Source organism: Aspergillus ibericus (genome assembly GCF_003184845.1).
Source record: "Aspergillus ibericus CBS 121593 unplaced genomic scaffold BO80scaffold_12, whole genome shotgun sequence".
NCBI lineage: Eukaryota > Fungi > Ascomycota > Eurotiomycetes > Eurotiales > Aspergillaceae > Aspergillus > Aspergillus ibericus.
In genome coordinates this window covers 310849-333008 of record NW_020292110.1, presented here as the reverse complement: position 1 = coordinate 333008, position 22160 = coordinate 310849, and the positions used below count along the sequence as shown (strand labels likewise).

At 52.7% G+C, this 22160-nt stretch overlaps 8 protein-coding genes across 8 annotated transcripts; 4 read left to right on the top strand and 4 right to left on the bottom strand.

Annotated features, from left to right (window-relative positions):
- Positions 1-523: 523 nt before the first annotated feature.
- Positions 524-2744, bottom strand: BO80DRAFT_423583 (alkyl/aryl-sulfatase). The gene has a single exon (XM_025719083.1). The coding sequence runs from the start codon at positions 2511-2513 to the stop codon at positions 603-605; it is 1911 nt and encodes a 636-aa protein (XP_025576983.1). The 5' UTR covers positions 2514-2744; the 3' UTR covers positions 524-602.
- A 900-nt stretch (positions 2745-3644) lies between these two features.
- On the top strand, positions 3645-4147 carry BO80DRAFT_500891 (thioredoxin family protein; the record flags this gene model as incomplete). Its single annotated transcript, XM_025724262.1, has 3 exons — positions 3645-3663; positions 3747-3851; positions 3955-4147. Coding segments are annotated over 3 exons (317 nt in total), but the record flags the coding sequence as incomplete, so codon positions are not given.
- Positions 4148-4733: 586 nt separating this feature from the next.
- Positions 4734-6340, bottom strand: BO80DRAFT_423581 (uncharacterized protein). The gene is made up of 2 exons (XM_025719082.1): positions 6007-6340; positions 4734-5956 (listed from the first exon to the last, which is right to left on the bottom strand). Exons 1-2 carry the CDS (start codon positions 6242-6244, stop codon positions 4983-4985), a joined length of 1212 nt encoding a protein of 403 aa, XP_025576981.1. The 5' UTR covers positions 6245-6340; the 3' UTR covers positions 4734-4982.
- An 882-nt stretch (positions 6341-7222) lies between these two features.
- BO80DRAFT_443453 (beta-glucosidase) lies at positions 7223-10465 on the top strand (the record flags this gene model as incomplete). The annotated part of the gene is made up of 3 exons (XM_025721354.1): positions 7223-7765; positions 7810-7981; positions 8034-10465. 3 exons carry the CDS (start codon positions 7223-7225, stop codon positions 10463-10465), a joined length of 3147 nt encoding a protein of 1048 aa, XP_025576980.1.
- Positions 10466-10858: 393 nt separating this feature from the next.
- On the top strand, positions 10859-11640 carry BO80DRAFT_433455 (putative IgE-binding protein; the record flags this gene model as incomplete). The annotated part of the gene is made up of 2 exons (XM_025720829.1): positions 10859-11152; positions 11215-11640. 2 exons carry the CDS (start codon positions 10859-10861, stop codon positions 11638-11640), a joined length of 720 nt encoding a protein of 239 aa, XP_025576979.1.
- A 569-nt stretch (positions 11641-12209) lies between these two features.
- On the bottom strand, positions 12210-14037 carry BO80DRAFT_443451 (malate synthase; the record flags this gene model as incomplete). The annotated part of the gene is made up of 4 exons (XM_025721353.1): positions 12210-12497; positions 12564-12917; positions 12987-13612; positions 13677-14037. 4 exons carry the CDS (start codon positions 14035-14037, stop codon positions 12210-12212), a joined length of 1629 nt encoding a protein of 542 aa, XP_025576978.1.
- Positions 14038-14778: 741 nt separating this feature from the next.
- On the bottom strand, positions 14779-16671 carry BO80DRAFT_28159 (glutamine synthetase family protein). Its single transcript, XM_025714935.1, has 5 exons — positions 16091-16671; positions 15786-16042; positions 15689-15741; positions 14957-15646; positions 14779-14911 (listed from the first exon to the last, which is right to left on the bottom strand). Exons 1-5 carry the CDS (start codon positions 16524-16526, stop codon positions 14881-14883), a joined length of 1467 nt encoding a protein of 488 aa, XP_025576977.1. The 5' UTR covers positions 16527-16671; the 3' UTR covers positions 14779-14880.
- A 91-nt stretch (positions 16672-16762) lies between these two features.
- On the top strand, positions 16763-18346 carry BO80DRAFT_28149 (putative short-chain dehydrogenase/reductase family protein). Its single transcript, XM_025714934.1, has 5 exons — positions 16763-16996; positions 17056-17116; positions 17163-17702; positions 17746-17929; positions 17973-18346. The coding sequence occupies exons 2-5, from the start codon at positions 17058-17060 to the stop codon at positions 18027-18029; spliced, it is 840 nt and encodes a 279-aa protein (XP_025576976.1). The 5' UTR covers positions 16763-16996; positions 17056-17057; the 3' UTR covers positions 18030-18346.
- The last annotated feature ends 3814 nt before the right edge of the window (positions 18347-22160 follow it).

Sequence of the window (22160 nt, the reverse complement as noted above, 5' to 3'; positions counted from 1 at the left end):
TGCAGCATCTGTGAGGAGCAGTTGGAGAGTAAATCAGTATTGATGAACTATGCTGAGAGAAAGTATGGAACTGTCTTATGCCGCCCATTGTCCGCCCTCGGCCCAATTTAGATTTCCAATACACCTGCGACCTAAAACATCCGTGGACCAGGATCCCCCTCTTTGCCTTTGATGACGCTGCATATCGAGGGCTGGTACCTCAATAATTTCCTTTATCGGCGCGTTTATTTTGTTCCGGTGCGCTGAGCGCTGTGCGCGCGAACGTTTGGATTGGCAGGGGGTCAAGATGGTAAGACAATACTCGTGGAGAGTGCGGTACCCTGTTTAATTAGTTACTGGAGTGACCATTAAGCAATGAATTTTTCTTTGGCAGAAAAGGTTCAAATAAAGGAAAAGTGACACAGAGAGAGAGATGTTACTGGACCATTCTTTAGGTTCAGAGTAAATTTTATTACTGCAAAAAAAGATAAAAAAAAAACTAGCAGATTGATTCTATTATAAGCACAATATAGGTGCAAGAAACCAACCACTTGATTTCACTAAACACTACCATTCTATGTCAAACTATCCAATACATCACAAATGGATCGACGCATTCTTCTTCATGGAGTAACAATATTGAAGTTAGGATCACCCGGATCAAGCAACGACGCAAGCGTATCCAGCGCAGTAGTATCTCCATCAATGTCAACGCCGGCATTCACCAAAGCCTCCGGATCAGGCCCATACACAGCCAGCGCAGTCAACTGTTTAGCAGTACCAGACAGAGTCACCTGAGCAGCGTCCGACTGGTCAGCGGTGCTGTAGACGAGTGCCCCGTTAGACAGCCAGGAATGGTAAGTTTTATTATCTTGATCTGAAACGACGAGGTCCATAAGCACCTTCTTATCCCACGCCTCAGGCCCATTAATCTGGATCGCGAGAGTGTCCAGGACCATATCTGGGGTGAGCTGGCCCGCCACATCTGCCGAGGCCGTCTGTGTAGGCGTGCCAAAGTTGCCATTGCGCAGCTCAGTCGCTCCGGACATGTAAAAGTTTCTCCAGGTGCCGTTTTCGGCGCCGTATCCCAGCTGCTCGTACACGTCTGCCAGCTTGTTGCAGGCATCCTGGTTGTCAGGGTTGTTGAAGACGGCATGACTCAGAAGTTCAGCGGCCCAGCGGTAGTCTCCTTTTAGGTATTCCTTGACACCCTGTTCGATGATCTCATCCTCCCCAATGAGTTTCACGTACCTTTTGGCCTTCTCGACGGGGCTGTGTTCCCACAGATGGGCGGGGTTGCCGTCGAACCAGCCGACGTAGCGTTGATAGATGGCTTTGACGTTGTGGCTCAGAGAGCCGTAGTAGCCGCGGCAATACCAAGACTGATCAAGGGCCGGGGGCAAGGTCAGCATTTCGGCGATCTCAGGGCCGTTGTATCCCTTGTTCAGCAGGCGGAGGGTCTGGTCATGCACGTATGCATACAGGTCACGCTGGTAGGTGAGGAACTTCCGGATGTTGTCGTTGCCCCAGGTTGGCCAGTGATGCTGGGCGAAGACGATCTCGGCTTTGCTGCCGTATCGGTCAATGGTCTCTGTAAGGTACTTCGCCCAGGAGTGCGGATCGCGGACGACAGCGCCACGCAGGGTCAGGATGTTGTGGAAGGTGTGAGTGGCGTCCTCGGCCGCACAGAGTGCGTTAAGATCGGGGAACCAGATGAGCATTTCGGAAGGCGCCTCGGTGTCCGGTGCCATCTGGAACTCCATTTGGATCCCATCGATGGTTGTCGTTTCGCCTGTGCTTTTGATAATCATGTTGGGTGCGATGAGCGTGACGGTGCCGGTGGATGTAGTCTGTCCCAGACCAGCACCGATCTGGCCTCTTGGTCCCTGCTCGAGGGCAGCACCGTACATGTACGCGGCGCGGCGGCTCATTGAAGTGCCAGTGTAGACGTTCTCGGAGACGGCGTGCGCCAGGAAGCCCTCGGGGGCAATAATCTTGACGTCCTTTTCCTCGACATCCTTTTCGCTGACGAAGCCTTTGACCCCACCGAAGTGGTCAACGTGGGAGTGCGTGTAAATGATAGCCTTGATGTCTCTGTTGCTGCCACGATGTTTCTGATAGAGGGAGAGTGCAGCAGCACCGGTCTCCAGCGAAGTGAGGGGATCGATAACAATGATGCCCTCGTCACCCTCAATGATGGTCGTGTTCGAGAGGTCGAGTCCACGCACTTGGTAGATGGGCCCGGCGACATGATATAGTCCATCCTTGCGAGTAAGTTGCGACTGGCGCCACAGACTTGGGTTGGCTGAGAATGGAGCGTCCTCCTTCAGGAAATCATAGGCCTCGTTGTCCCACACCACGCCTTGATCATTAGTAACCTGGTTAGGGCGGAGGTGACCTCTCCAGCCCTGTCTAGCGTCGTCAAAGTCCTGCTGGTCATCGAAGGGTAGACTTTCTTTGACCTCCTTCCACTGCTTGATGATGTGGAGGCTTGGAGGATGCGAATCCTTAGGATTGATGGTTGGCTGGCTCATGATGTATATTTAATTATTGAGGTTGAAGTAGTTTCAAATCTTTTTGAGTTCGAATTCCAAAGAGATTGAGTGATGTTTTGGGATTTTTTGGTGATCCACGGCTCCATCGGACCTTGATAATGTTGCCGGGAGGCGAATTTCCCCCTCATCTCGTATTGGCAGAAAGACGTACATATGAAAACTGACGACAACGACTTTGGTGTTTAGAATCGTTTCAAGGCGGGGTTTGCTGTGTGGATGTGACCATTGCTTGCATGCCAAGACGCTGAATACATTGAAGATAGATTGAATGACGTAGATGGAACAGGGTTCGCCCAAATCCGACTGGTGAACAACATGTGGCCACTTGGGTCAGGGCCGACGGCGCCATCCCATTAGCCTGCATAAGCTTCACTCGGCTGTTCAGCATGGACTTCAGCTGAGGTGGTGATGCACCTGGAAATGGAACCTTTAAATGCATGCCAAGAACAACCCCTCTTAGACGAGCGAATGAACGAAGCCACGGTGATCAGGATCCTACAGCAGCTCATTTCAGTTGTGCTCAGCCGTGGTGGATCTACACCCATCCGAGGTGGCAGGTTCAAATTGAATAGCACCACTTTCCACTCATCGCTGAGAAAATAACAGCAAGGGCCCCCGCGTCCAGTCAGCCAATTGGCTGCATCTCGTGTCATCGCAGAGTCCTGCTAGACGAGATTCTGCATCATCTCCGAAGAAGAAAAGAAGGATCATGCATATGAGATGACGAATCCTAGTACGTGATAGATAGTTAATGACCCATTTGCCAATGGGACTCCAGTCTCGCCACTGGCTGGGACCCCCAGCCATGCCGAACCTCGCACACCTTGATCGCCCGTTACACAATCGTATCTCATAATTGCGCCGATTAGTCGCCGCGTCGATCAGCTGGATCTTCAGCTTTCTTTTTCTTCTGATCACGTAGGATATATCAATGGTGTCTGCGTGGCGAGGAAGCTGAAATCCTCCGACATAAATAGGGCCACCGCCCCTCCCTCTTTCCTATAGAATTAAATACATACTAGACGCCGGCTACACTTTTCTCTCCAAGTCAAAGCCTCTGACGGACCTTTCTCATCAAGAAAAAAAAAGCATAACGCATCACTTCTTTGACCATGGACCAGCTCAACAGGTAAATATACTCCCCATACACTTGGAACTCTTCTCCGAGGAGCAACAACAAAATGCAGAGGGGAATTCTGACATCCCACCCAGCAAGCAAGAAATCAACGACGCCATCGCAAAGCACGGGTCCTTCGTCCTAATGTTCACGGCCGTGTGGAGTGACGTCGGCAATATCACCAAGGGCAATTACGAGAGGTAAAGCAGCACCCTGGTTTCCTACCCTTGTGAGGTTTCGAACGATGATGCGTTACCTCGTCTCCAACTCTTTCGTTGCTTGATAGTAACCCAAGGATATTAGAATCGGTGCCAAATACCCTACCGTGTACATGGCCTGGGTTAGCACCGATGACCATCCCGAGCTGGCCAAGGAATGGGGTTTTACTGCTATTCCGGCTACTGTTGCATATAAGAATGGCACCAAGGTCGACTACTACGTCGGACCCCAATACTTGGACGAGCAGGTTGAGGAGTTTATCAAGAAGACGCTCTAAGCGGGTGGTAGGCCGTGTCGTGGCAGTCTCATGATTTCTTTTGGTGGTGGCAAGTTATTTTTATCTAGATAGATGGAAGTTAATGGGACCCATACCTGCTTCCCCGAGCCAATCACCAGGTCTTGCCCCTTGCAAAGGCCTCCGTACTCTTGTATTGAGATGACCGACAGCTTACCCTGAACCACTAGGCTTAAACAGCACGTCCGTTTGCTACGAGGTTGGGTTTGGCAAATTGCGCGGAGAAGAAATTCTGGAGGCAGCTCGTCAGCTAGATCAAGGAGCACAGAATGAGGAAAGACCGGCTCACCAAGACCGTCGTGATAGGTATTTTGGCGTACAACTATCAAGAAGATATTATAGAACCAGAATTATGGTTGTTTTGGCTCTAGTCGCTCAGGCCAGTTAGTAAGCCAGGGCGAAATTTGTGGAAGAAGGCGGGATTTACACGCAGAAGTATTTGAGACGGGGGAACTTTTAGTTCAACGTATCCCAGGAATCGGGGGAAATAGTGATATAGGATACCACATATCAGGGAATCATGTCCAGTTTTTTACATGAGCTAGCTCAGGAGGATCTCACTTCTGCACCCGTTCGCAAGTCAAGACTTCGCCCGCAAAAGGTGAGCATCAATCGCCGGTATTTCTGACTTGATTACGTGAATAAAACAGCAAGCGACACTATCTATAATGCGGAGCAAGCAGACCCCAGACCAGACCTCCACCTGGATTACCTGCGCAACTTCAACACAACGCGGTTCAAGACACGGATCGGTAGAAGAGCAAGAAAGATTAGGAAATACAGAGAACTTCCCCGTCATTAGTCACAAATATTTCCATCAAATTTCCTTCATCATTTCACCCTTTAGACTATGCCTATACCAATCAAAAGTGAACCCAATTTGCTCAGGCTCACCTGAAGAAAGCATGCGAAGAAGGCCCCGTTTTTCCAGTTCTTGACAAAATTCCCTTTTCGAAGAAAATTCCGTACCCAAATAGTTATGATCTATTTCATCGCAAGAATCGCAACTGGTTCGCTCAGTGGATGCTGCCTCGCTGTGGAAACCCAGTGATAACAACCTCCGCCACACTCCAACACCATAACATATTGCACTAATTATGCGACCCATGACCAGACGCCATCGTTTGCTGAAGATTGTTGTAACAAAGGTCGCCACTTTGCTGTTTTCCTGTCTGCTTTCGTTATTCTCCATCGCATCGGCTCTTACTTTCAAAAGTGTCTTTGTGTGCGCAGCTAACTCCGAGACCGTTGCATATTTGTGATGCCAACATTTATCGATGATAATATCGATCAAGGGATCGCCATCCAACTTCGGAAATTCCATGTTCTGTAGTAATTCCACGACCTTAGGACCGTGTTCGTAAGGATCTCCAGTGAGACAGCGATCTCCATAAACCTCAAAACCGTAGTTTATCAGGTAATACAGAGAGCCAAGGGCGAACAGTTCTGTTCGAGGGCCTAGAGAGCCAGAAGTACCACACTCTCCTTGGTCGGACTCGTTGCTATTAAGTATTCGGCCATATGGAGCCATACAGGCTTCGTAGTGTGTTCCAATTCTTGCCGTACAATCAAAATCGGATAGCTTTAGTCGGTTGCGATCAAGTAGTATATTTTCAGGTCGCAAATCACCATGAGCGAGGTCAAGGGATTCTAAGAAAGCAGCGGCTTGAGCGAGATCATTCATCCATTCTTTTCGCAGAGGTAGAGGTTCCAGCTTTTTCACTGTGGTAACCACCATAGATTGCTGGTCTCGAGTGTGATTTCTTTGTAGCCTTGATGAAAGTGACATGTCTAGAAGGCACATCAGTTAGTATTCTTTAAATTGTAAGTATGGACTGCACCTCTCATATACTCGAGGAAGATGCCATCATTAGAAAAGTAAAAACACTGTACAATAGAGGGACAAGGTTGGTTTTGCGAGAATATTTGATATATCTTAAGCTCTTTATTAAATTGCTCTCTCTCGAAATCTCCAGACTTCGGTATTTTGACCACGATGCGCGGGTGGACCTCATAAACGAAAGAGATGCCTCCACCCCAGATCCAGTGGACACCAGGAAACTGGCGTTGGATATCCATGGATAGAAACTATGGCTCGAGAGTGAGAAACGATATTTGAGAGAAAGCCGCAGAAGCAACTCTCTTGTATTTAACAATCGAAGGAGTGAAAGCAAGTTGAAAGGGGGGCGCGGCTCCAGTGGACATGAACGGGATCATCAGACCTTTGCCAAGTGAAAGCCATGCCGACGGCGGGCCAAAAATATTTTTGGACCTGGTCGAATTCAGGTGTATCGACGTTCACAGCTCAGGGTTCAATGGAACACATGAACGACGACAATAATCAATATACAGTCAAGGCCCTGTGAATAGACCTGAAGTCATCCAAGTCCAGTCTCGTAGGATGTCTCCATACGAGGTGTGAGATCCACTCCTAGACATCGGAATCCGTCACTTTACCTAACTCTTGCGTTAAAGCGAAGATGCTCAGCATTTACATTGAGTTTAGACAATTAAATGAGAGGTCATCACCAGGTGTCAAGTAGATAGGGTGCTGGAGATGAACCTGTTGAGACTGCCCACTTTATGTTCAGTTTATGCCATTATGGATGTAAGCCAGCTACTCATTGCTGGTGCCTGGCTGGTTTCGGGTGGGTGCGTCCCACCGCAATTTCGGCTGGTTGTGCCGGCGGATCCGTCTCATTTTCTCAAGGACCTGGATCATCTTTTGCTCAGCGGCAGAAAAGTGTATAGGGTATGAAGAGTGAGCAATTCTCCGACCGTCAGTTAGCTTCCTTAGTCTGGGGAATGGGGTGATGGAAGGAAAGGAAAAGACGGTCCAGATCGTGATCGACCGCCGTCGTCAGCCGGGGGATGGATGGCCCGTGATTGGCGGGCGGTGGCTCGGGAAGCTTGAATGGCCTCGCATCCTTACTCTTTTCATGCCCGCTTCTCCACGTCTCTCCCTCCCCTTTTGCCGCTGGTCGGACAGCTAGCATTCTTCTTCTTCTCCCTTGTGGCTTCCATCGTTTGCCTCATGCACCTCTTCCCGTAGGCACCATGCCGCTCCCTTTTCGGGACCAGTTCAAACACAACAAGACTTCCTCTGGCAGGAAGTCGTCCCAGCAACAGCGCTACACCCCTTTGCACGAATCCATCCCCGAAGAGGTCCACGATGACCGCCGCTACTCCGAAACCTTTACCCTCTCTGACCTCTCCGATCCCGAACTCGATGATACCCAGATCAAGCCGCGCCGTGCGGACAACGCCAAAACGTCCAGCCATGCCGATGCCTACGACAACCGCCGATCTACCGACGTCGAGACCTATTTAGACAGGATTACCGAGGCGGAACAGGAGCTGCTGGCCGCCGCGAGGCATTACGAGCTCACCGACGATAGTGACGACCAGGACTATGTCGTGAAGAAAAAGGGGCATCGACGACGAGCGTCGTCCTTCAAAAGACACACGCCGCGCACCGGATGGCGGGCGTACTACTATTCCCGGTGGTTCTGGCGGACGCTGGTCGTCATCTTCGTCGCCCTGGGTATGATGGTGTGGGCATTCTTGAATGTGGCGTGGTCGGGAGGTGACACGGAACGAGTGGGTTACACAGACTTTGAGTGAAGCGTTGCTGATGATGGTAGGACATGACTCCGGCGGAGTCTTGGTTTCCCACTCCCAAGGGAGGCGCCCTCGAGGATTGGGCCGAGGACTACCGGAAGGCAGAGATGCTAGTCCGGGAGATGACCCTCATGGAGAAGATCAACATTACAACGGGCATTGGCTGGCAGATGGGGCTTTGTGTGGGGAATACAGGTATGTCGGGCAAGATTAGCATGAATGACGCTGGAAGATGCTGACAGCGCAGGCTCTGCGGAACTGGTCAAGTTTCCCTCGTTGTGTCTACAGGACGGCCCTCTCGGATTGCGTTACGCGGACCTCATTTCTGCCTTTCCCGCCGGAATCACGACCGGAGCGACCTGGAATCGAGACCTGATACGGCAGCGTGGTGAGGCACTGGGACAGGAGGCACGGATCAAGGGGGTCAATGTACTGCTGGGACCGTCGATGGGCTCCCTCGGGATGATGCCGGCGGGTGGTCGCAACTGGGAGTCGTTTGGCTCCGACCCCGTGCTGCAGGGCGTCGCCGCTGCGGAGACTATCCGTGGCATCCAGAGCAGCGGTGTCATGGCTACTGCCAAGCATTACATTCTGAACGAGCAGGAACACTTCCGACAGCCGCTGGAGTGGGGCATTTCCTCCGCCATGTCATCGAATATCGGCGACCGCGCTCTGCACGAGGTATTCGTGTGGCCATTTGCCGAGAGTATCCGGGCCGACGTAGCCAGCGTCATGTGCGCGTACCAGATGGTGAACAACAGCCACGCGTGCGAAAACAGCAAGCTGCTAAACGGCATTCTGAAGGATGAGCTGGGTTTCCAAGGCTTTGTGCAATCCGACTGGTTGGCTCAGCGGTCTGGCATCAACAGCGCCATTGGTGGCTTGGACATGAGCATGCCAGGCGACGGTCTCCACTGGGCGGACGGCCGGTCCTTGTGGGGGCCTGAGTTGACTCGAGCCGTGCTCAATACGTCCGTTCCAATGGACCGGTTGAACGACATGGTGACTCGCATCGTGGCGGCCTGGTACCATCTCGGCCAGGACCTGTGGGCACGGCCACCTCCCGAGGGCGACGGGGGCCCCAATTTTTCCTCGTGGACTAACGACGAGGTCGGATGGTTCCACCAAGGGTCTCCCGATGATGAAGCCTTTGGTGTTGTAAACCGGTTTATTGATGCCCAAGGGCAAGGTGAGGGCGCGCACGCGATCATTGCCCGCAAGGTGGCGGCGGAGGGCATCGTGCTGGTGAAGAATGACAAGAACACGCTTCCGTTGTCGCGTCGGCCTACAAGCCCGTCCGGCGGTGCCTATCGGGTGGGTGTCTATGGCGACGACGCCGGCCCAGCCGCAGGACCCAACGCCTGTCCCGACCGGGGATGTAACCAGGGTACCTTGGCTATGGGCTGGGGAAGCGGGACGGCGGAGTTTCCGTATCTTATCAGTCCGCTGGCAGCATTGGAGACCGCCTGGCAGAGTGAGGTTGACCTGCACGCGTATCTGCGGAATGCCGTCATGCCAGCGGACGCAGCCGACAAGGATCTGTGTCTGGTTTTCGCCAATGCCGACTCTGGGGAGGGATACATCTCCGCGGGCGGCATCAGCGGCGACCGCAACAATCTGTTCCTGCAAAAGGGCGGCGATTCTTTGATCAAGACGGTCGCCAGCAACTGTGGCGGGCCGACCGTGGTGGTGGTGCACGCCGTTGGCCCGGTGGTGGTCGAGTCTTGGATTGATCTTCCCGGCGTGGAAGCGGTTTTGTTCGCCCATCTACCTGGACAGGAGAGTGGCAATGCGCTGGTGGACGTGATGTTCGGAGAGGTCGATGCCAGCGGTCGGCTGCCCTACACGGTGGGCAAGAGCCTGGCCGACTACGGGCCGGGCGCGCAGGTGCTGTACGAGCCCAATGCCCCGGTGCCCCAGGTGGACTTTAGCGATGGGCTGTACATTGATCACCGGCATTTCGACCGCTACAACATCACGCCGCGGTTTGAATTTGGCTTTGGACTGTCGTACGCGACGTTCGAGCTGGGCGAGCTGCAGGTGAGCGCCCTGCAGTCGAAGTCGCGACTACCGGCGTCGCGGCCTCCTGCGACGGTCTCGCCGCCGGTATACGATCCGGAGCCGCCGCGGAACGAATCCATCTTCTACCCTGCCGGCTTCCATGCGGTGTCCAAATATATCTACCCGTATCTGCCATCGTTGCAGGGGACGACCCCTGCTAATTACACTCATTACCCCAAGGGCTACGACAAGCCGCGGCCGCTGTCGGAGGCAGGCGGTGGCATGGGCGGCAACCCGTCGCTGTACGAGGAGATGGCCAAGGTGGAGGTGCAGGTACGGAACACGGGACCGCGAGCGGGCCAGACGGTGGTGCAGGTGTATGTGTCGTTCCCCGACGAGGTGACGGAGGAGGGCGACTGGGTGGAGGTGCACGAGCAAAGCTCCAAGGTGAAGCTGGAGCGACGGCCGGAGAGGATCGACTTTCCGGTCCGAGTGCTGCGCAACTTCACCAAGGTGGCATTAGAGCCGGGGGAGGGCCAGACGGTGGGGATGAGCTTGAGTCGGAAAGACTTGAGCTATTGGAGTGTGCGGCACCAGAATTGGGTGATGCCGGAGGGAGATTTCGAGATTTACGTTGGACAGAGTTCGCGAGATTTGCCATTGCGGGGGTATTACTGATGTAGATGCATGCACCGTCCTGTATGCCGAGCTACGTGCTATCTAGATGTTTTTCATCGCACCCTCTACTCCAAATTAATGTACGCGTACCATCACATGAAGCCGTCTGACTTCACGGCCAGGCCGGTTCTCCCCCTCACGCCATAAGCATGAGATCATGTCCGCGGCAGCCCTGCCGTGGAAAGGAAATCCTCTCCGACGTGCAACCTTCACCTGTTACACTATTGATCTTATGTTCAGTGGAATACCACCCCGGATGACTTCAGAAAGAATCATCAACGCATGCCAAACATGTCAATATAAAATCCACAGCCCATCCCTCCTCCCACCCGTGCTCCATCCACCACCACCGCAAGACCAACGATAAACAAGACCAAAACCAATATACCCAGGATGAAAATCAACCTCCTCACCCTCCTCTTAACGACCCTCTCCCTCCTCCCCCACATCCACACCCAAGAAACCCCCACCTCCTCCGCCCCCGCCGCCTCCTCCACCTCCAACTCCACCACCTTCACCGTGACGTCCGCCCGCTCCGGCTCCCCCATCCACCTCCTCCAACTGACCATCTTCTCGGGCCGATTCTACCTCGGCGGTCGCACCTCCTCGTACTGTCCTCCGGGCGTGGCTCAAGAAGGCGGATGTCCTCCGGGCAATGAAACCGTGCTAAGTGGTGGAAATGGATTAGTACTTCTCCCCTTCCCCCAAACCCCCCCCACCAAAAGCTAACATACATGAACCCGAAATAGGCAGTCGCCGTCCCCGGCGGGCAACAAATCTACATCCTCTCGACGGGCGCCCTATCATTCACCCCGCCCCACTCAACCTACATGCCACCCGGCTCCATCACCGGTCCCCTCACATACACCCCCGGCACCCCCTACGGCCACTGGAACTATACCTCGGGGTTTATGGCGTGTCCGGTGCGCGGTAACGCCAGTACGAGTAGTAGTATTACGGTTCGACCCACGTCTACGCCTACGCCGACACGCACGTCGGGATCTGTTACGCCCTCGCCGACACCGGGGTCGGGAGGTAGTCGGTGGCAGGTTTATGTGGCATGGAGGAATGCGTCCGTGCCGGGGGGGAATGTGGATGAGTGTTTGGGGTTTGATCCGTTGGCGTATCGCTGGGGGAGGGGCGTGGGGGAGGTGGCGGCTTGGGAGTATATTTGATTCAGCTTGCTTCTGTGTCTTCCTTTGGGCGAGAGCGGGAGGGAAGGGTTTTTAGGTTATTGGCTAGGCTTTTCTACTATATAAGGGTGATTATTTCATGAATTAGGCTGGTCGAACTCGAATTCAATCATGGAGCTATATGAATCGATTCGGATAAGCCAATGGTATCTGCCAAGTGAAAGAGTACTGATTGACTATCAAAGCATCATACTATACAGAGTACTACTAGCACATTCAACTTGTCATTTCGCAACGGATAATTATTGTGGACATTGTCTAGTTTATGATACCTCTCACTTTACTTAAGTTACTACCCCAGGTACTGTGTGGTCCGTTAGTGAATAGCAGTATGTATATGGGTGTGATAGGTAGGGTTACTGTAGTACGGGTAAATGGAAAACAGAAATAATATTCATCCATTCAATCCGTAAGATACCAGTTCCAGCCTATATCCTACTTCCCTCCCCCCATTCCATCATACCATATCATATCATACTAATGTACCAAACAAAACCCAAACCCCAAACACCCAATTACCAAACCCCACCTACCCTCTACCTCAGGTTTACTTACAACTTAGCAGCCGGTTCCGCCGCCCCCGCCGACGAAATCTCATTATACAACAAACTGGTCAAGAAATCCGCATACTCCTCACCGGTCACCTGACCCGCAAAATACCTCGCCGCAAGCTGGTACTTATTCCCCTGGGGGCCCTTGCTCGCCAAACTATCGGCTTGCTCTTGCAGCAGACGAAGCGCGTACGCCTTGTCGACTTTCTTCCCTTCCGCGGTCGTGATCCCGTGGTGCGTCCATTGCCACAGTTGACTGCGGGAAACTTCGGCGGTGGCGGCGTCTTCCTGTTCTTGCTATCAGCATGTACTCATATATTGGATGATATGTAGGGATGGGGGGAGGCACGGTACCATCAAAAAATTAATCGGAATACAGCCCACACCACGCAACCACCCCTCCATATAAGAGAGCCCAATGTTCAGATTCTTGCGAATGCCCTCCTCAGTGATCTTGCCCGGCACGTTGGTATTCAGGAGATCGTTAGCCGTGATGTTGACGTCTTCGCGTCGCACGAAGAGCTGGTTCGGGGTCGGCATGTGCGTGTTGAAGATCTCGGAGGCGATGGAGGCCAGAGCGGGGTGCGCCACCCAGGTGCCGTCGTGGCCGGCGCGCACTTCGCGCAGTTTGTCGGCGCGTACGCTTTCCATTGCTTTGTCGTTGGCGGCGGGGTCGTTTTTAATTGGGATTTGAGCGGCCATGCCGCCCTATCGTATTTGTCAGTATCGTGGGGTTCCCAGGTAGGGTAGGGTTGGAAGGAATGTAGGGGGGCGTACCATAGCATGCACGCCTCTGCGATGACACGTCTTGATCAACAACTTGACATACGCATCCATGAACGGCACCGTCATGGTAACATCCGACCGATCGGGCAAAACAAAGCCACTATGTTTGCGAAACTTCTTAATAAACGAAAAGATGTAATCCCAGCGCCCACAGTTCAAACCCGAGCTATGTTCGCGCAGCTCATAGATGATCTCATCCATTTCAAACGCCGCCGTGATCGTCTCGATGAGGACTGTCCCGCGGATCGTCCCCCGCGGCAGACCGATGTAATCCTGCGCTAGGTTGAAGACGTCGTTCCATAGTCTGGCTTCGAGGTGTGATTCCATCTTGGGCAGGTAGAAGTAGGGTCCGAAGCCCCGCGCCACGAGTTCCTTCGCGTTGTGGTAGAAGTACAGACCGAAGTCGAACAGGCCGCCCGAGATGGGGGTCCCGTCGACGGTGAAGTGTTTCTCGTCGAGGTGCCAGCCGCGAGCCCGCGCGATGAGCGTGGGTAGCGTGCGGTCCGTCCGCAGCTTGTATTCTTTGTTGCCTTGCTTAAAGTCCACTTGGCGCCGGATGGCGTCGTACAGGTTCACTTGCCCGTTAATCATGTTTTCCCAGGTGGGGGCGCTCGAATCTATACTTGTTAGTATCTTACTCCCGTCTTGGTGAAGGAAGAGGGAGAGAGGTAGGGGGCATACCCTCGAAATCAGCCATGTAGGTCCACACATCCGAGTTCAACGCATTCACCACCATCTTCCGGTCCGTCGGGCCTGTGATCTCGACTCGGCGATCGACCAGCCCCGGGGCCGGGGGGGCACCCTTCCAGGCATCGTTCTCCCGGATGTGCTTCGTCTCGGGCAAGAAGTCAGGCAAATGGCCCTTGTCAATCTCGGCCTGACGGTCAATGCGTCGCTGCAGGAGAGCCTTGCGAGTGGGATTGAAGGTGCGGTGCAGGATGGCCAGAAAGGCGCAGGCGTCTTTGGTGAGGATCTTGCGGGCGTCGGCGTTGACGGTGCCGAGGATGACGACGTCCTTGAGTTGGGAGTCGACGGAAGCCATTTTGTCTTATACCAGTCCACTGATTGCTGTAGACAGTTGAGGAAAGGAGAATAACACAGACATCTAGCTACGAGGATGAAGAGGGTTTATGTACTCCACTACGTCAGAAGCCATCACTACCGCGGTTCATTCCATCCCTCCGACCCCGATAAGCCTCGCGCGAACCCAAAATGAGGGTTACTCGCACGTGACTTCCCCGCGGAAAACCCCCAACTCGGCCGATTGAGGGCGTGCCCCGCCCGGGGCGCGCCGGCCACCGATTCCGACGACGCGCGATAAGGCCCATTACTCGATCGATTCGCGCAGAGGGTATATTATCGGGGGTCCCGCCATGGAGGAGACCGGATGGGATTTCTTGTGCGGTCGGTAGTTGTTGGCGCTGGTGCAGCTGCAGCTGGGCTGGACCGAGGGTATCGATAAGCTCCTAAACTCCCCGCAGGCCCGAGAGCCTTCCTCCCAACCGCGGTTCAACGTCACTTGTGGAGAGCTCCGTCCGTCCTGAGCTGCTCCTGCGGTCCGTCTGACCGATTTGTTCCGATGTGATGTGGCGGCATCACTGGATGCGGTGGATTGGTGGTGATGCGGGATGGCTTGTTTGATCCCTGAATATATTGGCAGTGGATGGTGGCGGTAATTCATCGCTGCACATGCTCTAGATACAAAGATGAAACAAAACTGACAGATACCCCATGGACATGTGAATGCATGTGACAAGTCACTCTAGCTTCCGGCTTCCTCCCGATCCAGTGGTGCCTCGTCCACTTCCTTGCTACAGCTGCAGGCGTCGGTCTGGACCACCCGGAACACTCTATGCCAGCCTATACACGAGCTCCTTCTATCCGGTCATACCGTTTCGATATACCGTCTCACCTCCCTGTCGATAATCAGTATCATATTCAAGCCCAGCCAGGGCACTCACCAATCCGTTACGGCCTCCTCCCACAAGCGCAGTTCATGCTCCCGCGTGCCCCCAAAATGCTCCACGAATGCATCCCCAAAGACCTCCCGTGCGACACTGTCTTTGCGCATAAACGCCGTCGTGGCCTCCCGCAGCGACTTGGCTAGGCGGACTCCCTTATCGCTATCCCCGCCCATGTCCTCGCCCTTGGACAGGGGCGGAACTGGAATCTCCAGCTTCTTCTCCACACCCCGCCAGCCCAATGCGACTACTGCAGCCAGAACAAAATGCGGGTTTGCGTCAGCCCCAGGCACACGTACCTCTAGCCGCGTCGCCTTCGGGCTCGCGGTGGGCGGCGTGATCAGCCGGACTGATGCCGCCCGATGCTCCAGACCCCAGGATACTGTAACCGGCGCCCAGAAGTTCTCCACTAGCCGCTTGTAAGAGTTGACCGTGGGCGCCACCATGGGCATGACGTCCGGAAGGCCGGCAAGGACGCCTGCCAGAAAGTGCCGCCCTAGATCGGAGAGATGAGCCACGTCAGGGTACGGGGGAGCGGGGTCGGGGGTATCGCGGAGAAAGGCGTTCTTCCCGCCCTTTGAAACTAAGGAGATGTGCATGTGTCCGCTATTCCCGGGCAACCCCTCGCGTGGCTTGGCCATAAATGACGGCGTGATGCCGTGCTTTGTGCCGATGGACTTGACGACGTATCTGCGGGGGTCAGTCTGGCCCTTGGTCGCTGGATGCACTCACTTGAAGAGTCCAGCTTTGTCGGCCATCTCCTTGGCCTCTCCAAACTGTAGTGCCTGCTACCGTCAGCGGGATCAACACCGTGGCAGGCCACTCCTACCGCCTCATAGACCCCCGGACCGCTCTCTGTGTGCCACCCCTCGATCTCGCAATTGAACTGCTCGCAGGCGTCAAAGACCCCATAGTAGTAGTCTTGGTTGTGGACCGGACGGGTCAGGCTGTATCCGAACATGCCCTCTGTCAGCGAGGGGAGGGACTCGACGGGGTTTTCTTTGAGGAAGGCGGCTGTGGACGACGCATTGCGCTCGGGGTTTGGATGGGTTTCTGGCGCGCGGAACTGATAAAATTCATACTCCGCTGGAAAGACAGTGTCAGTTGATTCCTCAGGGAGATGGAAGTACTTACCTCCTGCCATGGCCTGGTAGCCCACCGCCTCCGCCTTGCTCAGGGCAGTCTTTAACAGCCCTCGGGGACAGGCGCAGACCGGCTCATTTGTGTCCGGATCGAAGAAGCTGACCAGGAAGAACGGCACGTTGTTCTCCCAGGGAATGCGACGGAAGCTGGTCAGGTCCGGGATGGCGACGAGATCGCGGTAGCCGTTCTCTTTGTTGCTGATGGTCAGTTCCTTGAAATAGGTGCGATCGTGCATATCCCAGCCGAAGATAACAGAGCAAAACCCGAAGCCATCGGCGACGATGGAGAGGAACTTCTTCTTGGAGACGAGCTTGCCGCGGAGCATGCCGTCGACGTCAACGCCGGCGAGCTTGACCCGGGTGTCATTTTGGAGGACGTGAGCGACGTTCTCGAGGGTGACTTCGTAAGGAGGTGTGGTGGAGGACATGATGGTTGCTCTGATGATGAACAAAAGGTCGCCAGCTTGACGCAGTCTGCACTGGCGAGAGTGCTGACCGCAGCTGCATTCAAGGAAAGGGAGGAATGCGAATGACGCCAGCCACCGCTTATCGGCGGCTTATCAGCCGGGCGTCACGGGGCATGGCCATGGCGGATCCGGAGACCCCGTGATTGGGATGATGCCATTCTTATCAGCTGCATTCAGGATCGCGATTGGACTGTAGTAAATAGCAGATAGAACAGCAACCGCTGCAGGCACACGACCATTCTGCTGCCTGCATGGTGCCTGCGTGCCTGACTGTTATCGGGGCATTAGATAAGCGGGCCCGCTGTCCCGCATTCCACAGCATCCCTGTCGTCATCTGGCTCTTTTGCTCTCAGCTGGATTCAATTGCTGCTGCTCCGATCTCTCTGACCCTCCATCAGCATATAGGATATACTATTATCAGCCATTTTCAGGTGTGTTTTTATAATGCGAGTGTCTTGCCTGTCTACCCCGCACGAGACTAACAAGCTAGACATGTCTGCTCCCAGAGGCCGTCTCCAAGGCAAGAATGCCATCATCACCGGCGCCGCAGGGTACGATTCCCAAATTACCTAAATGATAAATTCTGAGCAGCTCCAGAGGCATCGGGCTCGAGACCAGTATCCTCTTTGCCCGTGAAGGGGCTAACGTCCTCATGGCCGACATATCCGCCCCCGCTCTCGAGAAAGCCATTGCCAAAGTGAAGGAGGTCGTCCCTAGCGCCCCCCGGGTTGAGACAATCAAGTGCGATGTGTCGAAGGAATCCGAAGTGCAGGCCATGGTCGAGTCCCAAGACAGCTGGGGTGGCACGGACGTCATCTTCAACAACGCTGGTATCATGCACGCCGATGATGCGGATGCCATTGATACCCCCGAGAAGATCTGGGATCTCACGCAGAACATCAACGTCAAAGGGGTCTGGTTCGGATGCAAGCATGCTGTACTCAGTCTACGTCGTCACAAGAAGACTAAGGGTAGTATTATCAACACGGCGAGTGTGGTCGCTTTAGTAGGCAGTGCCACACCTCAGCTGGCCTACACGGCTAGCAAGGGTGCTGTGCTGGCGTTGACGCGCGAGCTGGCCATTGTACATGCCCGCGAAGGGTTCCGTTTCAACGCGCTATGTCCGGCTCCATTGAAGTGAGTCCCAACCCTGGTGTGAAGATGCTTACTGACAACTTAGCACCCCGCTGCTTCAAGACTGGCTGGGTGATGACAAGCCCAAGCGCTTCCGCCGCGAGGTGCACTTTCCCACCGGCCGGTTCGGGGAGGCAATTGAGCAGGCTCATGCCGTGGTTTTCCTGGCTAGTGATGAGAGTAGCTTCGTCAACGGCAGTGATTTTGTAGTCGATGGTGGAATGTCCAAGGTACGTTCGATGCCGTGTTTGGTGAAAATGCTAATCCCACTAGGCTTATGTCACGCCGGAGGGGCCCGCCACTCCTGCTCCTCAGAACTTGGGCCATTAGAGTCATATTGATACGTTCTACCGCCTTACAATAATCAAGAGTCATTGAGTTGTGCTCCTAATCGCTGCTTTATCCATAGCATGGAATGATCGTGTCAGATTCCAATCATTGGGAATGTCAATTAGTTCCTGGTTCCTGACCAATCATGCGTTGACACTAGTCGGGCACCAGCAGGCCGGCTTCTGGCCAATGCTGGCACTAATTTAGCTGCTTGGGGGCGCTTTTCCTGCGCCGAGCGTGCTGACTCTCTTCAGGCGGAAGATACTACTGCCGTCGCGTAGTGCCATTGCTTTCTCATCTCTGACTCTGTAGTAATCCTGTCAGCACCTACAATTCCTCGACTTCCTGCATAAATTCTCGTCTAGCTTACCGGCTGTCTGACCAATCACATGGAGGTGTCGATACTAATCGTGCACGATACAGGGATTCCGGCTCCTGCCCAACGCTGGGCTAATTTAGCCTGCTTTAGGGCGTGGTGACTTGAGGCTGAGCCGAGTGTCTCCAGGAGGAATTCCAGCCCCGTGCGTCGACCTTGTCTTCTCTGCATCAGTCCCCTGAGTTTCTTCTTCCATTTCTTCGTTCCTCCATCGTCGTACTGTCCCTCAATTGCATCGCTGGCCACATTGTGACGGGATGTTCAATTCAGCCTGGCTGGCTCTACAAGCGATTGAACATGTCCGGCTCAACTTTTGGGAAAAAGAAATGGACCTCAGATTTGCCCCTCAACACCAAGCAGCAACCCCCGTTGGCACATCCAGCGGTCCGAAGCGTGGTCGAATTTGGTCAAGGATCGAGGACTTACAGTGGCGTATCACGAAGGGTCGTCCACATTGCCTGGATGAAGTGCTGGAGGCGTATGACTATATGAGTACTTGGGTTTGTGTGCGGTCGATCTTGATGCGAAGGGCTCGCTTGAATGGGTCGATGACTGACTTGATAACGACGAGATGAATTGCAACAACTGGACCACATATCTGAATATGTATCTAAAGAATTGATGTGCGGCTGGAAATATATATGCAGGAATATCGCGAACGGCAAGGACCGAGCATGCCCTGATATGCTACGATCTGTATTACCTAGGATGAGAAATGCTCCAACATATCTCTCATCAATCTATTTGGTGATCACATCTCTAATCCAGCCAAGCCTACGTAACATATGTCCCATGATAAACAGTATCACCTTTCTGCATCTGCTGCCAACAAGCTAGCTGTCTCTAATCCTCAACTACTGACACGAGTAATTCTGCATTATTGCTAATTAACTATCAAGTCTAAACCCACGATATATAAGTATAACCGATATTTAAAGCAGCCGGACCGACCCATCCTGTGTCCCTCTTGAAATATACGACACATGCATTGTAACTTAAGAGATTCTTATAGCAATCCAAATATCTTCCATAAAAGTAAATCTTATACAACGTGAAAGATTAAAGTATCCTATAGATCTCGGACTTTACAGGAATGAGTGGATTAAATAAGATGTAAGATTATCTAGAAAGCCTTCATAGTTCGAGCCACTGCCAACCTGCTTTCAGTATGTAGTAATCTGCGACGCAAGGTCTGCACAGCGACAACCGAGATAAGATCGTGACGAAACTGAAGCCAAAGTAGCTGCCTAAACAGGAAATAATCACACACCTAATTCATGTATCGGAGACCGAAGCCGTGGTCCCTGCTTTCATAGTGGGAGTCGTAGAGCATCGCTTCATGCCTAGTAAATCCCTAAATGCGCCGAAGGCTTCATTTCATCTTCCCGATTCCCGTCCGTGGCTTGGTGGTGCGTTCCATGGTGTACGTGGTGGCACATAGGGCTTTATGAATCTTGAGCGTTATTTGTAGGGTATAGCTGCTTAGGAATAGAAGGTTGTGGAAAAAGACATTGCAGATGTAGTTGTTGGAATGATGGGGTGAGTGTTGCGTACTCAGCTCATTCTCCCATAATCCGACGAATCAGATTCGTGATGGTAGCGTAAATACAGCGGATAGATTCGAGTGTCGGGGAGAGAAAGGGTGATGGCTTGCAGAATTAACTTCACCTTGGCGGCCGGAATAGTGAAAATACCGGATAAATGAAGACAGAGCTCGTGAGTTGGCCCGGTGGCGTGGAGACTGTGATTGATTAGTGGGCTGATATAGGAAGTAGCTCTATTTTGAGGGACAGTGTTCCAAACTGCTGTCTGAAAGCTATCCCAGAATAATATGATTGCATCTGACTGCAGCTATGTTCTTCATTCCGTTGTATCCGCTTATTGCGGCGCATCAGACAGAAAAGCCAATTCTAGAAAACGGCTATTTTCATTCCACATGTGCGCAAAATATCCAATAAGAGTATTGAAGACATCTGGAAGAGCCACATGAGCCTTCTCATCTGATGGTTTCGTTCCCAGTCTTCTATGACATGGGAACACACAGAGGGTCGCAGTTATATACAGCCAGTTCATCATCCCCCAATTTAGAAATCGATAACTCGATGTCGTTGTCTCGTTGTCTGCTTTCCTCTGTCATGGACGCTCATAAAAGTGCCCGCTATATGTTGGAGGTTTACCCCAGACGAGGCCAACGTTTTGCAGGATTTGTAGACTTCGGCTTGCACCATACCCGACTAGGATCCTGACATCGCTCTCCAACACTGAATCTCACAGAATGTGGATGTCGTGTTAAACAATCAAAGTCTGAGTCAGAAGTTTGCTGGAAGATCTATAGCGACGAGTAAAGCAGGTTACTCTTTTTTCTTGGACCAACAGCATGACAATTCTTCCGTGTGTAGTTATTGCGATGAATGAAGGGCAGGGTTTATTGTTCGCTATCATCAGTCTGTCTCTGTCATTAGCAATTGGCAATTGGTTGTTGGTTGATATATGGACAGCCACTTTTCGTTTTATTTGACAGACCCTCCTGCAGAATGAGAACTGAGCTCTTCAAACCCCATAAGAAACGTATGAATGAATCAATAACAGCTCTCTAGTGCCTAGTATGTCCCAAAGTACACGTGGACCTCTGACCCCTTGGCCGAGAATGCTCTCGACCTGCCGATGACATTTTCCAGAGCTCGTGGCATAGCCACGGTCCATTAGCGGATCGACCACAGGGAGGACCGATTTCACACACAGAGAGGGCTCTCGCTATATGACGAAAGGCATCAAGGCACAAATTTGTGAGATCAGCTTGGACCATACCAGCATGTAAGAGATATCCAGGTCGGGAAAGGTCCCTGGATTGAAGTGTTGCTCATACACGAAGGGGCAAGTACCACATGGAAGTCATAATGAATACCGGGAGATGCTGTTGTCATGCACTTGAAATTCCACCACAGCCATAATTACTGCCTCTTCGTTGTTGACTATCGTCTAATTAACCACCCTGCTTTTCTTTGATGGTAGATGTAGATGGTTGATAACATTTAGTCTCGCGGCGGAGCCAGCATGGGTCTGGTGTCTGTAGAGAATTCGTTCACGATATGGTGAGGTTACGGCGCATTGAATGTATTCCGATCATGTATGTTTCAGCACAAGGATTGACTGACGTTATAATCAGAAGCTGGAGATGCTGATTTGCACTGTCGTCAAGTTCAGCACTGACCCCAGAAACTCCCTGTTATTATCGGTATGATCCTTCCCACCAAGTCGCTTTTCGGGCTCATCGTGTCGAATTCTCTAGTTTTCACAAAGTGATGGTGGTCACGGATGAGGCATTCTGTTTGTAACTGGAGCCTTGATATTCAGCACCCGTGGGTTAGCTCCGTAGTCAATAATGACGCCTAAAATTCGAGACGTTATTGGTGGTATGAACTAGAGAAGAATGATAAATGCGCGATAATGACTAAATTCATTTATGCCAGTATACGCGAGTCTCTGCTTCCAGACAAAAATCGCTCGAGGCCATCAATGTGAGCTTTGTTGTGGATATGGAAAAGTGCGAATTTCGAGGCCATTCGTTAAAGTCACAAGTGGCGTGCGTGTTTGAAAACCGGAGAATTGAGAATTTGGAAAAGCAACAAGTGTATCACGGTTGAAGATGGCAGGCACTGTCTGAAAAACAGCAAGTTCCCAGCCATACCCCTCTCGTGACCATATCCGGTAGAATCTGGGAGGTCGATGATATCGGTCTCCAGTACAACGAGGGA

What these genes read in the sequence shown, in the direction of transcription:
- BO80DRAFT_423583 (XM_025719083.1), bottom strand. Translation starts at nt 2,513, where the DNA reads ATGAGCCAGCCAACCATCAATCCTAAGGATTCGCATCCTCCAAGCCTC.
- BO80DRAFT_423581 (XM_025719082.1), bottom strand. Translation starts at nt 6,244, where the DNA reads ATGGATATCCAACGCCAGTTTCCTGGTGTCCACTGGATCTGGGGTGGA. An exon ending in CTTCCTCGAGTATATGAGAG is followed by an intron (nt 5,957 to 6,006) that starts GTGCAGTCCATA and finishes TGTGCCTTCTAG; the next exon opens with ACATGTCACTTTCATCAAGG.
- BO80DRAFT_28159 (XM_025714935.1), bottom strand. Translation starts at nt 16,526, where the DNA reads ATGTCCTCCACCACACCTCCTTACGAAGTCACCCTCGAGAACGTCGCT. An exon ending in CTACCAGGCCATGGCAGGAG is followed by an intron (nt 16,043 to 16,090) that starts GTAAGTACTTCC and finishes CTGTCTTTCCAG; the next exon opens with CGGAGTATGAATTTTATCAG. An exon ending in GTCCGGGGGTCTATGAGGCG is followed by an intron (nt 15,742 to 15,785) that starts GTAGGAGTGGCC and finishes TGACGGTAGCAG; the next exon opens with GCACTACAGTTTGGAGAGGC.
- BO80DRAFT_28149 (XM_025714934.1), top strand. Translation starts at nt 17,058, where the DNA reads ATGTCTGCTCCCAGAGGCCGTCTCCAAGGCAAGAATGCCATCATCACC. An exon ending in CTATGTCCGGCTCCATTGAA is followed by an intron (nt 17,703 to 17,745) that starts GTGAGTCCCAAC and finishes CTGACAACTTAG; the next exon opens with CACCCCGCTGCTTCAAGACT. An exon ending in TCGATGGTGGAATGTCCAAG is followed by an intron (nt 17,930 to 17,972) that starts GTACGTTCGATG and finishes TAATCCCACTAG; the next exon opens with GCTTATGTCACGCCGGAGGG.